The sequence below is a fragment of the Pimephales promelas genome, chromosome 19 (assembly GCF_988280905.1).
Source record: "Pimephales promelas chromosome 19, fPimPro1.hap1.1, whole genome shotgun sequence".
Classification (NCBI taxonomy): Eukaryota; Metazoa; Chordata; class Actinopteri; order Cypriniformes; family Leuciscidae; genus Pimephales; species Pimephales promelas.
Genome location: NC_142787.1, coordinates 2,206,275 through 2,226,296, shown reverse-complemented (window position 1 = coordinate 2,226,296; position 20,022 = coordinate 2,206,275). Strand labels below are relative to the sequence as shown.

The following is a 20,022-nucleotide window of genomic DNA, read 5'->3' as shown; positions in this document are numbered from 1 at the left end:
GTCCTTTTCTAGGTTATAAATAAATGGCTCCAAAACTGCCTATTCTACATGGCAAGCTGCATGCTAGACTTTCATTTGTATTTTCACTCCATGTTTGATTTTGTTTTTAAAGTACTGAGACAACAGCTTGTGCCAAACCGTTGATCCTTCCGTCATCTGTGAACAATGAGTCCGTTCTCTCAAACCAAAAAGAAGAACTGTGCAACACGGAAATGGATATCATCGAGAAGAAGGTACTGGAAAGTGTCATAATGTTATATAGAATGATGTTGGTGATCCAATCATTTATGCTGTTAGCCAACCATAGCAGTGACGTTAGCCAATCATAACAGTGACGTTAGCCAACCATAGCAGTGACGTTAGCCAATCATAGCAGTGACTAGCCAATCATAACAGTGACGTTAGCCAATCATGGCAGTGACGTTAACAAATCGTGACGTTAGCCAATCATAACAGTGACTTGCCAACCATAGCAGTGACGTTAGCAAATCATAGCAGTGACTAGCCAACCATAGCAGTGACGTTAGCCAATCATAACACTGACGTTAGCCAACCATAGCAGTGACTAGCCAATCATAGCAGTGACGTTAGCAAATCATAGCAGTGACTAGCCAACCATAGCAGTGACGTTAGCCAATCATAGCAGTGACGTTAGCCAATCATAGCAGTGACTAGCCAATCATAACAGTGACGTTAGCCAACCATAGCAGTGACGTTAGCCAATCATAGCAGTGACTAGCCAACCATAGCAGTGACTAGCCAATCATAGCAGTGACGTTAGCCAATAATAGCAGTGACTAGCCAACCGTAGCAGTGACTAGCCAATCATAGCAGTGACGTTAGCCAATCATAGCAGTAACGTTAGCCAACCATAGCAGTGACTAGCCAATTTATTTCGTCTATATTTCTGCTTGAAAAGTTCGAGTTTCATTTCGTGCACGCGCATATGAACCTCGGAAAACATGCGGTTATGTTTTCCGAGCTGCAGTAAACAAACCGTTGTCGTTTATCAAAAACAAACGTAATAAATGTGTACTTTACTCTCACTTGTCCGGCACAAAGGGATGCAAGAGATGCACTGTCTGCTACGTTAGCAAGACCGAAAAACATCAAACTTTGCTGATATCAAAGAGAGACGAGAGAACACACGTTTACCTGATTGTTGTTCCCGCAATTCACTCTCATGTTTTTTGAAATATATGACGTTAGCCAACCATAGCAGTGACTAGCCAATCATAGCAGTGACGTTAGCCAACCATAGCAGTGACTAGCCAATCATAGCAGTGACTAGCCAATCATAACAGTGACGTTAGCCAATCATAGCGTGACGTTAGCCAATCATAACAGTGACGTTAGCCAATCATAGCAGTGACATTAACCAATAATAGCAGTGACATTAGCCAACCATAGCAGTGACTAGCCAATCATAGCAGTGACATTAACCAATCATAACAGTGACTAGCCAATCATAACAGTGACATTAGCCAATCATAGCAGTGACATTAACCAATCATAACAGTGACTAGCCAATCATAACAGTGACATTAGCCCAGGGCCGGCCCGAGGCATAAGCGAACTAAGCGGCTGCTTGGGGCCCCCTGGCCACCAGGGGGCCCCCTAATCGAGGTTATTTTTTTATTTTTTTTTAGATGACTTAAACAAGTGACATAAATCAATGAATGAATGAATATGACTGAATGAATAGTTCAAGACAACAAAATTCTGATTTAATGATCAATATACCTGCCTACAAGTTACAACTGCTGCTCTGTCTGCCCAGCGTTTAAGTCATTCGCATAATCTTCTAGACACCTCGTGCGTGCATAGACAATTCGTGCGCAACTGCGTCTAGTCACGGTATCGGTTTAAGTTGGAGAAAATAGCAGGAGAACTTAACCTTCAAGGTGTAAGGGTAGCAGTTTGAATAAATAGTAAACATAGCAGTTTGAACTCTTCTCCACTTTATTATACCACACATCCGATCTCCAAACACCCGCAACACTCCAGTAGCCTAGCAAGTGCGCACGACCCATCTACGGCAAGCCCCGAGGGGAAAAATACATTGCATACACACATACAATGAGCGCCAGAACATCATAACCGGTATTATAGTAACAGACTGTGTTGGATTATGTCATGTACTATCTAACAAAGTCTGTTACAATAATAATAATAACAATAATAAATATTTTGAGGATAGTTACTCTGTATTGAGAGAGTTGAGAAATAGTAATATTTTTAGTTTTCAACAATAGCCTCCTGAGACCCAGAAAGTTTTTTTTTTTTTATTTAGTTTTTTTTTCATGTCATCACATTGTTTAGAGCATAATAAACAAATGGTAAAAAAAAAAACCTTTTTGAAAAATTATATTTTATTCATATGTAATACTTTGTCCTCTGTAGTGGACACCAGGACTCAGTTGTTAAAATTAAATGACATACAATGTGTAGGCAAAAAAAATTGGATTTTTTTTTCTTTTCCAATCACCAATACATTTTGGGGTTTCAGGATTTTTTTTTAAACTAAAATTTGTATAAAGATGATTCTCAACTATGTTATGAAAGACATAATGGAATTAATTGATACACCAATTTACTTTATGCAATGGGTAAAATTGGCATAAATTAATATTCCCATTCAATGCAAAGTATCTATACACTGTATCTAATTTGCACATTAATGTGTTCTTGGAGCAACATTTAATGAAAAAAGAAGTGTAAGAATTGGAGTAATAATAAGCAACATTTTAATAATAATATCTAATATGTCATAAGAATATTGACGTATAATTTATTTACATGTTCACTTGTTATGTCTCCCAGAATGCCTGATAAACATGATTTATGTCCTGATGTTCTCTACAGTGGACATGAATGAAATCAATGCCCTGTAACGGAAAGTCATTTTTCATTTGAAACCCCATAACATTTTCATGAGATGTTGGTTGATGAAATACAATTTGAAAAGTAGTTAGATTTAAATTATAATTACAATATATTATCATATTTCCATAAGAGTGCTACAGAGTGCATTTGATCACTAAATTAATGTTAGACATTTTTAAAGACTAAGGAGAAGTTGTTTTCATGGTGAAACCTCCAAACATTTGGTATCTCTGTATTGCCCTGAATGTGCTCTCTACAGGACATCCAGAAAAAAAAATGTGACATGCATGGTGTCAGAGAAATACACTAAAATATAATGTCCACTACAGTGGACAAAAGTCTATTCCTGGGTCCCAGGAGGATAGGCCAAAGTATCATTGTTGAAGCCTTGCTCTTACGTTTCTAATATCTCAGTTTTGTCATAATTTTAGCAAATAATTTATTTTGTGTTTTGAGACAGTTTTAAGACTGTTTTAAAACTTTTTTTATTTAAGTAGGCATCTATTTTTTATTAATACATAACCTCAGTGTATTCATTTATAATGTATCATTTTTGCGTGACATTTGTGTCAATAATCATCAAACACAGGTGACTCCGCGTCGTGGGAGGGGCCCCCAAATCAAATTCTGCTTAGGGCCCCCAAAAGGCTCGGGCCGGCGCTGCATTAGCCAATCATAGCGTGACATTAACCAATAATAGCAGTGACATTAGCCAACCATAGCAGTGACTAGCCAATCATAGCAGTGACGTTAGCCAATCATAGCAGTGACTAGCCAATCATAACAGTGACATTAGCCAATCATAGCAGTGACTAGCCAATCATAGCAGTGACATTAGCCAACCATAGCAGTGACTAGCCAATCATAGCAGTGACATTAGCCAACCATAGCAGTGACTAGCCAATCATAACAGTGACGTTAGCCAATCATAGCGTGACGTTAGCCAATCATAACAGTGACGTTAGCCAATCATAGCAGTGACATTAACCAATAATAGCAGTGACATTAGCCAACCATAGCAGTGACTAGCCAATCATAGCAGTGACATTAACCAATCATAACAGTGACTAGCCAATCATAGCGTGACGTTAGCCAACCATAGCAGTGACTAGCCAATCATAACAGTGACGTTAGCCAATCATAGCGTGACGTTAGCCAATCATAACAGTGACGTTAGCCAATCATAGCAGTGACATTAACCAATAATAGCAGTGACATTAGCCAACCATAGCAGTGACTAGCCAATCATAGCAGTGACATTAACCAATCATAACAGTGACTAGCCAATCATGACAGTGACATTAGCCAATCATAGCAGTGACATTAACCAATCATAACAGTGACATTAGCCAACCATAGCAGTGACTAGCCAATCATAGCAGTGACATTAACCAATCATAACAGTGACTAGCCAATCATAACAGTGACATTAGCCAACCATAGCAGTGACTAGCCAATCATAGCAGTGACATTAACCAATCATAACAGTGACTAGCCAATCATAACAGTGACATTAGCCAACCATAGCAGTGACTAGCCAATCATAACAGTGACGTTAGCCAATCATAGCGTGACGTTAGCCAATCATAACAGTGACGTTAGCCAATCATAGCAGTGACATTAACCAATAATAGTAGTGACATTAGCCAACCATAGCAGTGACTAGCCAATCATAGCAATGACATTAACCAATCATAACAGTGACTAGCCAATCATAACAGTGACATTAGCCAATCATAGCAGTGACATTAACCAATCATAGCAGTGACTAGCCAATCATAACAGTGACGTTAGCCAATCATAGCGTGACGTTAGCCAATCATAACAGTGACGTTAGCTAATCATAGCAGTGACATTAACCAATAATAGCAGTGACGTTAGCCAATCATAGCAGTGACTAGCCAATCATAGCAGTGACATTAACCAATCATAACAGTGACTAGCCAATCATAACAGTGACATTAGCCAATCATAGCAGTGACATTAACCAATCATAACAGTGACTAGCCAATCATAACAGTGACGTTAGCCAATCATAGCAGTGACATTAACCAATAATAGCAGTGACGTTAGCCAATCATAGCAGTGACGTTAACCAATCATAACAGTGACTAGCCAATCATAACAGTGACATTAGCCAATCATAACAGTGACTAGCCAATCATAACAGTGACATTAGCCAATCATCGCGTGATTTTAGTTATTTTATGAATACTCACGCTCATTGTTATTCAAAGTAAGTCAGTGCTCTAACATTAACTAATGTAAAAAAAAAAGTTTATTAGTGTATACATCGATTAGAGAGTGAAGCAAGATCGTTCACAAGGCTTGACTGAGAGAAATCAAATACCTTGACCTCAGAGCCCAGGGTCAGTCAGGAAAGGTTTATAACGGTGTTTGTCTGTGGAGAAAATGTGGACAGTAAATCAGGATTTATTCCTATAATCAGGGTTTGAAAATAACTTTTACACTCACCGACCAATTTGGGTGCAACATTTTTAGGTTATCGGCTATTAAGAAGTTCTACTAACCAAGAAAAAAAAAGAAATGTGTATATATATATATTATAAAATTTGTATTTCATGCATTAATTTTTTATTCAAACAAAATCCAGTCATCCAGCATCTCCTCCTTCCTCTCTCATCCTCATACTTTTCACCAAAATATGTTTTAGGAGGACAGAAAAATGCAGTACAAACAACATCAACAAATGTAGGATGTATTGCTTCAATGTAAATGAGCAGTCATGACGTTATTTATTGTGTAGTGACGTGTGTGTGTGTGTGTGTGTTACTAATTGCAATCTACTGGCAGGTTGGAGGGGTGCCTAGTTATTATTACCAATAAACAAACATGTGTTGTGTATGGTTCCTCTCCCGTATAGAGATGGCTGATAGCACGTATCGAGGAGCGTTTGAAGTGTGTGGAGGAGGTCCGGTCCGGCGTCCAGGCCGAGGTGAAGGCGAACGGTGTGTGTGGCGATGCTATAGAGGCTCTGGTGCGGGAGAGCTGTGTGCCAGCCGAGCTCGAGCGATACACACAGTTTATCGGAGACCTGGAGCGGGTGGTGAGTCTTCTTCTCTGCCTGTCCGCTCGTCTGGCCCGCGTGGAGAACGCCCTCAGCGCTGCGGACGACAACATGGACACCGAGGAGAAGGTGAGTTCATTACACACGTAAAGGTTACTGATGTAAAATAAGTCTCTGATGACCCCAGAGTGTGTATGTGAAGTTTTAGCTCAAAATGCCCCACAGATATTTTTATATACCATGTTAAAAATGTCCTTTTTTGAGGGTGAGCAAAATCGCAACTTGTGTGTGTCCCTTTAAATGCAAATGAGCTGCTGCTCCCGGCGCAGGGGGTGGAGCCACAGCTGTTCTTAGCAGCTTCAATTGCCTCACACACACACTGAACATTTCTAAAACTTTTAGCCTTTTATGTTCAAACCGGAGTGAGATGATGATGATGATGATGGAGAGACAACATGTCTGAAGGGTTAGTTGATGAATTTATGTAGCTTACGTGTCATTATCTTATAGTCATTGATTAGCATATTTTGTCTTGATAATCTAGTCTGTGGAACGCCTTGCCTTTGTTCCTCCGTGTGACCGACTCGATCGATTATTTTAAAAGGCATCTTAAGACACTTTTATTTAGACAAGCATTTAGTTAACTGGGTTTTATTTTGGGCTTTTTAAATGTTTGAAATGTTGAAATTTTACTGATTATATACTGTTTTTTTGTGGCTACACTTTGTAAAGCACTTTGTGATTTTTTTATCGGTGAAAAGTGCTCTATAAATAAACTTTACTTACTTACTTAGTTACTTACTTACTCTATAAATCATGTTCTGGGGGCGGGGTTTATGTAAATTTTAGGGTTAGTGATGTCACTTCCCCGGGAGGAAGCTTGTGTAGTTCTTCCAGCCGTTTGTTGTAGTCCTTAAAAAGCGGTTTCTGTATGTGCAAATATCTCAGTTTGCTTTGAAGTTTGAGCGTCGTAACTTTGCAGATGTTGTTTATGATCAAACAGTGACATCACACACTGTGTGTAGATGGAGGGGCCCTAAACACACGAAAGGTTGAGTGCTGGGAAACACTTCTTTCTTTAGATCTGGCTTTAAGATTGACTGGTTCTGCCGGATCAGATGTTGATGGTGTCATCACTGCCTGACGGAAACCTGTCTTCAGTTTCGATGAGTTTAGTGATTGCACTTTGCGATTTTGATTTGATTTATTAGACAAGAAAGAGCTGAAACACACTCATTTGTCAAGGATAACACAATAAGGTTAAAAACTTGTTTCCGTTCCACTCCTTGATGTAAAGCACACACTTCACTGCTAGTGAGAGGTTACATTGGTATTGCACACTCTTAAGCCCGTTTCACACAGCGCGTTGATTGGCGTGTTCAGTCCCGGAGCGCGCGCTGTGTGAACAAAAGCCGCAACCAATGCCGTGTCGTAATGATGACGCTGAAGCCGGGATGGTTTGCCAGCTAGTTTATGATCAAATCAGAGATAGAAAAGCACAAACGTGGTTTCTCGAGAGAGAAATCGCAGCTCATCATAAGCAAATGTAAGACATTATCTGTCAAATTAATGTCACGTGTCGTGTGAATTCCCAATACTCTGTTATTAACAGGTTTTCCTGCTTTAATGTTGATTATTTTCCTCATATTCTCCATTGTTGCGTCTCCTCTCTTCCCAGTCTGTCAGTTACGCTCTGTTTACTACCTCTCTATGAAGCCCCGCCTTCTGAAAAGCACTCTGTGCTCTGATTGGTCGGCTGGAGCAGTGTGTTGTGATTGGTCGAGCGCTTCGAGCGTGTTTGGGAAATGTTTGCAGGCCCCGCCCCTTTATTCTGCGTATGAATTATTATAATGAGGAATATTGTGACATGTTCTTTCCCAGAAGAAACTGGAGATGATGAACATTCGGGAAAATCACTGGCAGTGTGAATGAACCAAAATCGAACGAACCCGGGTCACTTTATCCGTGTATGTTCCGGAATCTCTGTGTGAAAGGGGCTTTATAAATACTAAGCTACAATTTGCTAAATTTATGATTACAATCTTGCAGTTTCGAAGAAAAAAACTAAAAAGTTGCAATTACCTTTATTTTTTACTTATATAATGAATGCATGGACTTGGAATGTGTGTCATGGACACGAGTTGTGAAAGACTTCCTGACAGATCAGATTTACAGATTTACAAAAGCAATTACCTTTTTACCTTTTTTATTTATTTTTTTTGTTCCATTGCGGAAACAAGCTTAAGTATAATTAATTGTCCGCAAAGACCCGCCCCCTTTAGTTACTGTTGCTATGTCCGACAAGCCACGCCTCTCTCACACACTATGTTCTCACGCAGTAAAACACACATTGCAGAGCGGACACTGAAACACACTGACAGACAGGACACACCAGCTTACTTTTGATATGAAACAGTCTCAACTTTCAAATTTGGTCATTTTTTAAAGAAATTTTAACAGTAAATAGGGTTTTGTGGCTCGCTCAGTTAAAGCTGCTCGTGAACCGATATCTTCCTTCTAGCTCATTTATAGCCGAGCATCAAATAAACATCAATGAACCGTGGAAAGACGTCAGTACACTTAGTTTTTCAAGTTCAAATCCTCCAACGTTAATCTACTAACTCTCCTGACTGCTTTGGCGGACAAAAATTGTGGATTCGGCAGATGGTGGATTATGTCAAATTGCCTGTCAATCAAACTCCCTGCGAAAGGGTCCATTAGAGCTATAAAGGAGTAGTTCACTTTTAAAAAAACTTTTGCTGATAATTTACTCACCCCCATGTTATCCAAGATATCCACGTCTTTCTTTCTTCAGTCGAAAAGAAATTGAAGTTTTTGATGAAAACATTCCAGAATTTTCTCCATATAATGGACTTCAATGGGGACCAAACGGTTCAAGGTCCGAATGAGAGTTTCAGTGCAAACTGAAGTTTAAGTTTTATAAGCTCAAATGCTCGCCTTGCTCTGTTCTGTGTGACTCTCCTGTTCGAACTCGTTTATTAGAATGAACAAATCTTTTTCCGAGTCAATTCGTTCATTTCGTTCGTTGAATGAACCAAATGACTCGGAAAAAAATTTGTTAATTTTGATAAACAAGTTCGAACAGGAGGCATTCGAAGGCGCGCATTTGAGCTTATAAAACTTACACTTTGTTATTCATTTATTAAATGAGCGATCGTTTCGCTTGATAAGACCCTTATTCATCGTCTGGAATCGTTTAAAGCCCTTTGAACAGTTTGCACTGAAACTGTCTTTTGGACCTTGAACCATTTGGACCCCATTGAAGAAAAAATCCTTAATTTCTTTTCTCGACTGAAGAAAGAAAGACATGGACATCTTGGATGACATGGGGGTAGGGTTGGGTATCGTTTGAATTTGAACGATTCTGATTCCGATTCCGATTCCTTGTGTCGATTCCGGTTCCTAACGATTCTCGATTCCGATTCTTTTAAGAGGCAGGGTCAAAAAAGTTTAGCTAACCTTGCTAACCAACGGCCTTTCTGAAGGAAATACTCCTTCTGTAAAAATACTCCTTTTGTCACAAATTTTGCATTTCGTTATTTTTAGAAAAGAGAAGCCACACTTTGGATCGCTGGCGTAAGGTACTCATGTTCGACTCGCGTGGTTATGCCAACACTTCCGGTAGACGCTTCTTCGTTGGTGTTGTTCAGCGGTTTCTTCTTCCGCTCGCCGGACTGTGAATATCGACACTAGGAATCGAAATTTTTACTTTTGAACGATTCCGGGAAAAACGAAAAGTTAGTCCCGGTTCCAATCGATACTCGATTCTCGATACCCAACCCTACATGGGGGTGAGTAAATGATCAGCAAATTTTTTTTTTCAAAAGTGAACTACTCCTTTAAGGCCATTTATTGTCATTTTTCCACTCAAGAGATCAGATTTAAATTTTTTTTTTTTCTAAAAATGTTCTTCAGAAAAATATCCCTTGTGCGCCGAGTCGACTAATGACAAACGAGCCGAATTGTGACGTACCCTGCCTTTCCTTTGATCCACAGCAATCGCTGGACAACCGCTACCGTCTCCTGTGCAAACAGAGGGAGGACGCCAAAGACTTGAAGGAAAACCTGGACCGTCGGGAGCGCCTGGTCTCCAGCTTTCTGTCCAAGCACCTGACGGACACACAGATGCAGGAGTACCGGCTCTTCATCCAGACCACGGCCTCCTTACTCATCCGCCAGAAAGACCTGGAGGAGAAGCAGCGTTTAGGAGAGGAGCAGCTCGAGGCCTTGCTCAGCACTATCCCAACCCCATGAGAACATCTCCAGACATCTGCCGACTCATGTGTTTTCCTGAGACTGGTAATGCTTTGAAACACTAGCGGCTTTCACACCGGAGGAAGCAGGTCATAGTTCCTGCAACTATTGGCGGTTCTAAGTTCCCAGAGTTTGGCGCGTTCGCACCGCAGGAACTAATTTAGCTAATAGCTAATCTAACCCTAACCCTAACTGACCGTGACCTCAGTGTTCGAACAAACACCAGAACACGCCATCTTTAAAAACACACAGATTATAGCCTATATATTTACTGAAGAAACTAACTCTATGAACATGTCAAACAGTGATAGATGAGTCTCTCGACCTTTACACTGAGGAGAAAACCCAACGTGACTTTGAGACATGATCTGCTCATCAACACACTAATAACTCTTCATTACTGACGACTTTCTGTATAACAGTTTTATTTGAGACAGATCGTAGACTAATGAACACGGAGAATGTGAGCGACGTCAAAATAAAAGTCTCAACAGCGTCACTCAGAGATAGGGTTGGGTATCGTTTGAATTTGAACGATTCTGATGCCGATTCCGATTCCTTGTTTCGATTCCGGTTCCTAACGATTCTCGATTCCGATTCTTTTAAGAGGCAGGGTCAAAAAAGTTTAGCTAACCTTGCTAACCAACGGTCTTTCTGAAGGAAATACTCCTTCTGTCACAAATTTAGCATTTTGCCGAGATTTCGTTATTTTTAGAAAAGTGAAGCCACACTTTGGATCGCCGACGTAAGCTACTCATGTTCGACTCGCGCGGTTATGCCGACGCTTCTTCTTTGGTGTTGTTCAGCGGTTTCTTCTTCCGCTCGGCGGACTGTGAATATCGAAACTAGGAATCGAAATTTTAACTTTTGAACGATTCCGGGAAAAATGAAAAGTTAGTCCCGGTTCCAATCGATACTCGATTCTCGATACCCAACCCTACTCAGAGCTCATACTAGCGGTGCGAACGCAACCAGGAAAACGTTCCTATTAGAATCGTTAGTTCTCGGGTCACTATCCGGTGCGAAAGCCCTTAAAGTAGTTGTGTTCCTCTGCAGGTCATATCAAGTTGACTTTTGAAAACCATGGAACGCTTTATTTAAGAGCCCATGAGTGTGTCCTTTCAGGCGTGTGTGACATCGCTCTAAAATGACGACCAAAAAAAGGAAGAAACAAGCACTTTTGTACAATAAGCTGCACATGCTCATATCGTGTTTTCATCATTAATTTCAGGGCTTTATTATTGCTTTGATGCTGCAGCGTAGTGTAACTTTTCATTTTGTCCTGTTATTTCATTTGGCACTGTCATGGTGAATGCGTGTAATGATTGAAGTGTGTATTATTTAACTGCATGTATATTCGGCATGAGTAGACCTCTTTGTAATACCCTTGCATTTATCCACAGTGACCCATGATCTTGTGTTCTGCTGTTTGAGCGAGAGAAATGACTGAGTCACTGACACAAACATGTCAGCAGTGAGTGTGTACACAAGTGATTTTACCATCTGTAAAACCATGGTAAGATCACTGACACGAGTAAATTGCTTTTACAAACCAGCAACATGATAAAAACCAGTGTGCATTTATGGTTGCTTTCATTATTAATATTAATAATTGGAACTAGATTTGCATTTCCTGGTGGAAATAATGAAACAGCAGGTTAAATGACCATTTAAAACAATGTAAGTAATATGAAAAGTTGATGGGTAAAACAGGAATCACAATTCAGCATGTACTTTTATTTTTAAACCTTTACAAAAATGATCTACAGAGCAAAGTTTAAATATCATCAGCACTTTGAATTATGGAAGCTTGTATCCGCCACAGAACAAAACATTTGAAAAGATAATTATGACTTTTTATCTCACAATTGCGAGAAATAAACTCGCAAGACTTGATTTTTTTCCCTCAGAGTTGCGAGTTTATATCTCACAATTCCAACTTCACAATTCTGAGATAAAAGTCATAATTACTTTTTTTTCTTTTTTATTCTTTCCTGATTTATTAAAGGCACACTATGCAAGAATTGTAATATAACAGCGTCAAAGTCATGTGGGTGGTAAACAAACTCGTAAAAAAAAATAGTAGGGCGAAAAACTGCTGTAAAAACCAGCAATGCAAGTTTGAGAGGACAAATCCCGCCCCCGACAAATCTCGCGAGAATCACGACATGCTTTACATTTACGAAAACGTTCCTCGACGATGGAAAAAGCAAAGAAAACTAGGTCGGAAGAGATTTGGAAAAGAGAATCTGACCGCGCGAGGAACCGGACAAGAGTCGGGCTTTCGCTCGTTGGTGCGCTCTCAAAAAAGCAACACTGAATGCAACAGCGATGCTGACCTGGCGATCTTGTTGATGGACTAGTAAATCTTATTTCTAAACTTGTTTGCATTCTATGTTGTATTTTGTTGCGCTTGCATGTATGTCTTGGTAACACTTTACAATAAGGTTCATTAGTTAACTACATTAGTTAACATGTACTAAGAATGAACAATACTTCTTCAGCATTTATTAATCTTAGTTAATATTAATTCCAACATTTACTAATACGTTATTAAAATCAAAGGTTGTATTAGTTAACATTAGTTAATGCACTGTGAACTAACATGAACACACAATGAACAGCTGTATTTATATTAACTAACATTAACAAAGATTAACAAGCACTGTAACTAATGCATTGCTCATCGTTAGTTCATGTTAGTTAATGCATAATGAACCTTATTGTAAAGTGTTACCTATGTCTTTTTTTTTACGATGCTGTTCTGTCATCCATTGTTGATAATTAGACCAGTCCAATAATTTCCACATATGTTTAGCTAGCTATTTACGACAGCGCAAGAATTCCACAGCGACTACACAATTTCTACATAGTGTGCCTTTAAACATTCAACGTTAAAATGATGTGGTCTTTAATAACATTCTCAAAACATTAGAACATTATAATTTGCTATAACATTCAAAAGTAACGTTTGCATAACCACAAAAAACAAAAACATTTTTATACGTTAAAGGTGCTGTATGTTTTTTTTGTTTTTTTTTTTTTTTACTACTACACTATTAAAATAAGTAATATGTTTGCAGATGTTTAGGAAACATGTTAAATTCACTCTTTGCTGGAATGAGCAAAGTCTGTTCTTGTTTTGATCTGTGTGACTCCGCCCACTGCCAATTTACCCAATAGTATTTCGACACCCCCGTTGCAGCTCGTATTGTGCATCGAACATGTATAGGAAAAAAATAAAATAAAAACTTAATGACAAGAACAAAAACCTATTAACAACAAATACTCCTCAAATCAGAAACCAAAATATATATATATAAAATAGGAAATCAAAAGAAAATAATAATAAAAAAAACAATATTAACTTATACATGTCTGAAAAGGAGTAGGAAGAAGCATGAGCGTATTTAATCCTACACCTTTCTCACAATTTATCAATAATACTCCAGGGGCCGATCATCTTAATCTACTACACCATAAAAATACTGTAATATGTTTGCAGAATTTTAGTAAACATGCTAAATTCACACAGCTGGAATGAGCGTTCCGTGGCGGAATGTTTGTTCTTGTTTTGATCTGTGTGACTCCGCCCACTGCCACCGTTGGCCGGAAACAGTTCGTACTGCATCCATGGAAACGGCAAATGAACTGTCCAGAGATCGGAGATTCTACCAGACAAAAACAAACTGTGAGGATTTACTTTTGAGAACATTCATTACTTCTGTCCATCATAGTACAAGTTTACTGTTGATACACGTTCACATTGCAAAAGAATATGGTAACACTTTAGAATACGGTTCCTTCGTTAATGAATAACTACACAAGAACTAATGAGTAACACAATATTAACAATCTAGTAACTATTATTAACTAACAAGAAACTCTGATTAACGAACTAGTAAGTAATAGTGCACAGACGAAAGTGGTAGTTCACTATTAAGTAATTAATAACTACTATTTTTTTAATACTTCCCAGAGAACTACTGAAAAAGTTTATTAACAATCTAGTAACTACTATTAACTAAAAGAAATTCTTATTAACGAATTAGTAAGTAATAGCTCACAGATGAAAGTGTTACTAGATACTTCTGGGGGAATTACTAATTATTTGGATTCGTATTATAAAGTGAAGATCATTGGAACTAACTAGTAATTACTCAAGTGTTACTAAAGACATTTTCTAAAAGTGACTAAAGTTCACCAAAAAACTCAAACGTTTGCACAAATCATGACTAGATCATGTAGAAACACTTGAGTAATTACTAGTTAGTTCCAATGATCTTCACTTTATAATACGGATCCAAATAATTAGTAATTCCCACAGAAGTATCTAGTAACACTTTCATCTATGAGCTATTAATTACTAATTATTTGGATTCGTATTATAAAGTGAAGATCATTGGAACTAACTAGTAATGACTCAAGTGTTACTAAAGACATTTTCTAAAAGTGACTAAAGTTCACCAAAAATCTCAAACGTTTGCACAAATCATGACTAGATCATGTAGTAACACTTGAGTAATTACTAGTTAGTTCCAATGATCTTCACTTTATAATACGGATCCAAATAATTAGTAATTCCCACAGAAGTATCAAGTAACACTTTCATCTGTGAGCTATTACTTACTAATTCGTTAATAAGAGTTTTTTTTAGTTAATAGTAGTTACTAGATTATTAATAAACTTTTTCAGTAGTTCTCTGGGAAGTATTAAAAAAATAGTAGTTATTGATTACTTAATAGTGAACTACCACTTTCATCTGTGCGCTATTACTTACTAGTTCGTTAATCAGAGTTTCTTGTTAGTTAATAATAGTTACTAGATTGTTAATATTGTGTTACTCATTAGTTCTTGTGTAGTTATTCATTAACGAAGGAACCGTATTCTAAAGTGTTACCAAGAATATCAGTATGTGTATTTTACAGTCATTCCGTGCTTTAAATTGCAACTTGTCAAGGAAGTTGAAGTCTTAAGGTGCGTTCCATTCGACAGGGTCCCTACGCAGTGTTAACTGCTCCCTACTGAACACGGTTTATCATTTGAAGTGGACTTGAAGCACTGACTTCCTGTGAAGTGATATCGATCATGTTCCCTTATTCCGTATGCCGTTTGCAGTGCCCTTCGAACTGAACATGTTTGTTCCCTTCGAATTGGAATCTCACTTAAGATGGCGAAATACCCTGTGAAGTCCACTTCGCAGTCCACTTACGGTCGAATGGAACGCACCTTTAGAATTTTTTTCTGTCATTTCTTTAGTTTTTCTTGTGGAAACATGAACAGTTGGCTTCTCGGTAACGGTTAGTGAAAGTTTGTTTTGACCTTTCCGTCCAGTGTACATGTAAATATTGCCTGGAATCATACACGAAAGCCCTAGTTTTATTAACAGTTTCGACAACACACGAAACTGTTAATGAGCGTTTGTGTGTGTGGTGTGCTGTGTGTGAATGTGACGTTCAGCAGTTTTGCCGCCATCTTGTGGTTTTGTGTTTGAGGGACGCATGAATTCTATTGGTTTAATGTGAATAAAGTTTTCTCATTGTACATCATCAGTGTCTGTTTCATTACAAGTAGTCAGATTAGGTCAGGAATTAAGATGCAATTATCTGAAAATAAAAAAATGCTTTGAAAAATAATGTGATGTGTTTAAAGCTTAGCCTAAAATGTAAATGGGTAAATCTCTGGGCCATATAATAAGTATATGTATTGTGTGTGTGTGTGTGTGTGTGTGTGTGTGTGTGTGTGTGTGTGTGTGTGTTATTAGCCTATTTAGGCCTTTTCATGATGCATTTAGGGGGAGATGTCATGTAACTATCTGTGAATATCACAATGCAAAAAGACAAACACTTGGGGGTCAAGGTCAAATATGATGCAACTTCTCCATGAAGGTCACTCACGTCAATCTTGTATTTTCTATAGTGAACTTCATAAGCTCTTAGCAAAACAACAATGTTATGAAACGCATAAAGGCCTGTCACGCATGCCGAATCATGCACACGCGTGTCTGAAGGCATTTCGCTTCACTAATGAACATAGATGGAGGAGAACGTGCTCGGCCTCGAGGCCAGAGGGTCCAGTGCAGCGCTGATGCATCATGGGAACATCTAGAGATGCAGCTGTAAGCTAAACTGGTCAGTTCTTATCTTGTCAGATCATGTTGATTAAACTCCCAGCACTTTTCTTTGTTATTTCAAGGAAACAACATCACAGATATACACCACAAAACTAAGTAAAGGTTCACAAAATTATGTTTATTTACATAATAATTTACATTTTTGGATAATAAGAAATGCATTTATTGTAAGTTAAGATCCCATATGTAGTATAAAGGTCCCAAAAATCCTGGATAATAGACATGTTGATCAGCATTAAATATGAATGATACGACATCTGATGCATAAACCGTCAGAAAAGAACAATTAAGTTTTGTTTTCCACTCCTGCACCCTAAGATACATTTCTTGGATATTTCATATGTGTACTATATATATATCTATTTGACTATAATAATATGCATATTCAAAAGAAGTGTCTTCTGCTCACCAAGGCTGCATTTATTTGATCATGAATACAGTAAAAACAGTAATATTGTGAAATATGGCTACTGTTCAAAATAACTGTTTTCTATTTGAAAGAATTTATTTTAAAACACAATCATCACTCCAGTCGTCAGTGTCACATGATTCTTCAGAAATCATTCATATGCTGATTTGCCCCTCAAGACACATTTATGATTATTATAGTTGAAAACAGATCAGTTTTTGTGGAAAAGCATTTATTTATTGTGTGCATTTAGTGCTGAATAAAACTATTATTATTTTTTGTAATAGTAGTGTATGGCATCAATCATTCATCGTGAAAATAGAATTGAAAAAAAACTTTTTGTATGATGTGTAAATACCATTCACAAACCTAACTGCAAAGTATTTGCTTATGATTTATAGTTATTATTATCATCCCGCCAATAAAAATAGCTCTATATTATAGAACAAGTTTTATGTATTTTTCTTTTTTCATTACTTTTTCCTTTTCTCTGTATCTCCACATTTGCGTTTATTATGTGTTATTTTGTACTGAATAATAATTTGCAATACATTAAAAAAGTAAAATAAAATTTAAATGAACAGAATTCCCGTATAAAGGCTGATATGCATAAATATGAGCGTTTGCACTTTAAATGTTTACGTAAATTGTAATTTTTCTTATATTATTACTTTTTCCCCTTCTCTGAATCCCCACATGTTCATGTTCATTGTTCAGTACACTGCAAAAAAAAATATTGATGGTTTAACTTAAAAAAGTAAGTAACCTGGTTGCCTTAAAATTTTAAGTTCATTGAATGGAGAAAAGGTGAGTTAATACAATGAAGGAGATTAATTTAACCATCAGAAACTCAAAATTATATGTTATCTGAACTAAATAAATTATTTAAGTTGATTTGACAAAAGAAAAAATGTTGTGATTACTACACTGTAAAAAATATTGTTGGTTTAACTTAAAAAAGTAAGTAACCTGGGTTGCCTTAAAATTTTAAGTTGATTGAACTGGAAAAAGTGAGTTAATACAATGACGTAGATTAATTTAATCATCAGAAACTCAAAATAATAAGTTATCTCAACTAAATAAATTATTATAAAGTTGATTTGACAAAAGAAAATATGTTGTGATAACAAATCTTGAAAATATTTTTTACAGTGAATTTCCCTTTGTACTGAATTATAACTTGCAATAAATATATACTGTGTGTATATATAAAGGATTAGAATTTAAATGAACAGAATTCCTCTGAATTTCCATATAAATTCCCAATATTGACATGAATATGAGCGTGGTTATGGAGAGCCGTCTCTGTTTATGCGACTTTGCTTCGTTTAAAAAAATAGTAATCAGTGAAAACAGAATGTAAATGAACAGAATTCCCATGTAAAGGCTGATTGGCGTGAGTTATGGATAGGCGTCTGTCGCGAGCCTCTGTTTATGCGACACCGGCTCGTCCCGCTCCGCTCGGTCGTCTTCTCCCAACGATGTCAACTGGAACCTCGGCTTGCTCTTCTTCTTGATCCCGACCGGATAAGTTGGGAAAAGCCTGATTTTGGGGTGTTTGTGCGGGTCGCACTCCTCTCGGGGCGCCGGCGCCTCCTGCTGGCTGGCCCTCGGCTCTCCCAGGAGCTCCCTCACTTCTCCCGAAGCGTCTTTCCTCAGGTAATGGTAGGGCTTCTTCCCACAGTTGTCCCGTATATTCCCGTTGGCTCCGTACTCGCGGACCAGAACATCGATTAGAGCCGTGTGTGTGTGGATGGCGGCGATGTGTAGCGCGGTGTATCCGCCGTTAGACTTAACGTCGATGTCCACGCCGTGTCCTTTTCTCCGGGAAACCTCAATAATGTTGCGGACCATGTCGGTGTTCCCACTCTTGGCGGCCCAGTGTAACGCCGTGAACCCGGACGTGAAGTCCTTCTTCTCCGCGAGCTGAGCGTCCTTCAGCAGGAGCCCGTACACATGACTCCACTGTCCCGCCGCGGACTTCACCAGCCACTCGTGCTCCGCAGGGTCCAGCGAGAACGGCTCCGACTGCTCCTTCGGCTCATCCGCTGGTTTAGGGGTCTTGAAGTGTCTACGAACCTGAGGAGAGTCGCTAACTTCTCCATCTGTGGTCGTTCTCCTCCACTGTCGTTCTCGTTCAGAGTCCGTCGTTCCCGAGGGATTCCTGCGAGTCTGATCTTGAGGGATTCGTAAAGGAAGTGCACATGGTTTGTTCGTCTTCTCCGCTCTATGTTTGTCATCAGACTTCAGTGGAACGGTGAAATTTAAAGACCTTTTAGGTGTAAAGTCCACATTCGTACATCTTCCCAAAGCACTTTCTATTGGAGAGATAACTTCAGTCTCTGACTTCTTGCTTTCTTCCTTCTCATCTTCCTCTGGATCTTCATTATCATCGCTTGAGGCTTTTAGCAGGTGATGGTATACCTTTCTCAGGACTACATACTTGGTTTCCTGGAATTCTTTCACAAAGGCAATGTTGTTCACACACGCCTTGAAGAGATCTCGGTTCTGCTTCTTCTCAGCCGGATCAGCGCAGTTTAAATGCTCTTTAAACTTGCTGAGCAGCTCTGAGTTTTTTACCTTTCCTCTGCCTTCTAATAATGTGTTTAAAATCGCCTCTTGGGTCAGAGCCATTTCTGAATTAGATAGAAACATACATACTTTATTCTTTCTGTCGACTGAGACTCCTGGAGTGTAGCCACACCTTCACCTGTCTTCCGGAAACAACACGTAAGAAGAAGGAGAATCAGACGTGGGTGGGGGCGGGGCTTTTAAAAAGGTTTCATTTAATTAAAATCTTTTTTTTTTTAAATCAAGAAGATGGGTAGACACATAGCGAGTTACTTTTAAATTGTTAAATTGTTTAAAATTAAATTAAATCAGTAATAATAAGTTGGCTACAGCATTATAAAATTACAAAACGCTAAACTCAATAACGTTAAATCAACAAAGTGCATGTATCGTCCCTGTGCGATGAACATGTTCAGTTAAGTCATTATCACTTGCGTAATTATTTATTTATAAGCTCTATCTTGTCGGGTCTTAAGAAAAGACACTCTTGAAGCAATTGAGTTTCCAGGAAGAAGACATATTGAAGTGTTTTTGCGAAATTACGAATCCTAGTATGGCAAAATATTGTCTCATGAATATTAATTCCGTCGTCTCGAGCAGCTAAACAATCATTCTGATTCGTCCGGTCATGACACAAATTCTTTCAGTTTAAAATACATTATTTTTTATTATAATGACGATAGAAACAAACCCCTAGACTACATTGTTCATTTCTTTATT

The 20,022-nt window shown here is 38.2% G+C and overlaps 2 protein-coding genes across 3 annotated transcripts in view; one reads left to right on the top strand and one right to left on the bottom strand.

Moving 5' to 3' along the window:
* Positions 1-13,236, top strand: part of shroom1 (shroom family member 1) — a 60,049-nt gene extending 46,813 nt beyond the window's left edge. For both annotated transcript variants that reach the window (XM_089123708.1, XM_039663667.2), the window contains 3 exons: positions 113-233; positions 5,771-6,043; positions 9,932-13,236. In XM_089123708.1, coding sequence (XP_088979834.1) covers positions 113-233; positions 5,771-6,043; positions 9,932-10,189 — 652 coding nt within the window. In that variant the 3' untranslated portion in view covers positions 10,190-13,236. The remainder of the gene's footprint in view (positions 1-112; positions 234-5,770; positions 6,044-9,931) is intronic.
* Positions 13,237-16,419: 3,183 nt separating this feature from the next.
* Positions 16,420-19,468, bottom strand: sowahaa (sosondowah ankyrin repeat domain family member Aa). The gene has a single exon (XM_039663509.2). The coding sequence runs from the start codon at positions 19,384-19,386 to the stop codon at positions 18,133-18,135; it is 1,254 nt and encodes a 417-aa protein (XP_039519443.2). The 5' UTR covers positions 19,387-19,468; the 3' UTR covers positions 16,420-18,132.
* Positions 19,469-20,022: the final 554 nt, after the last annotated feature.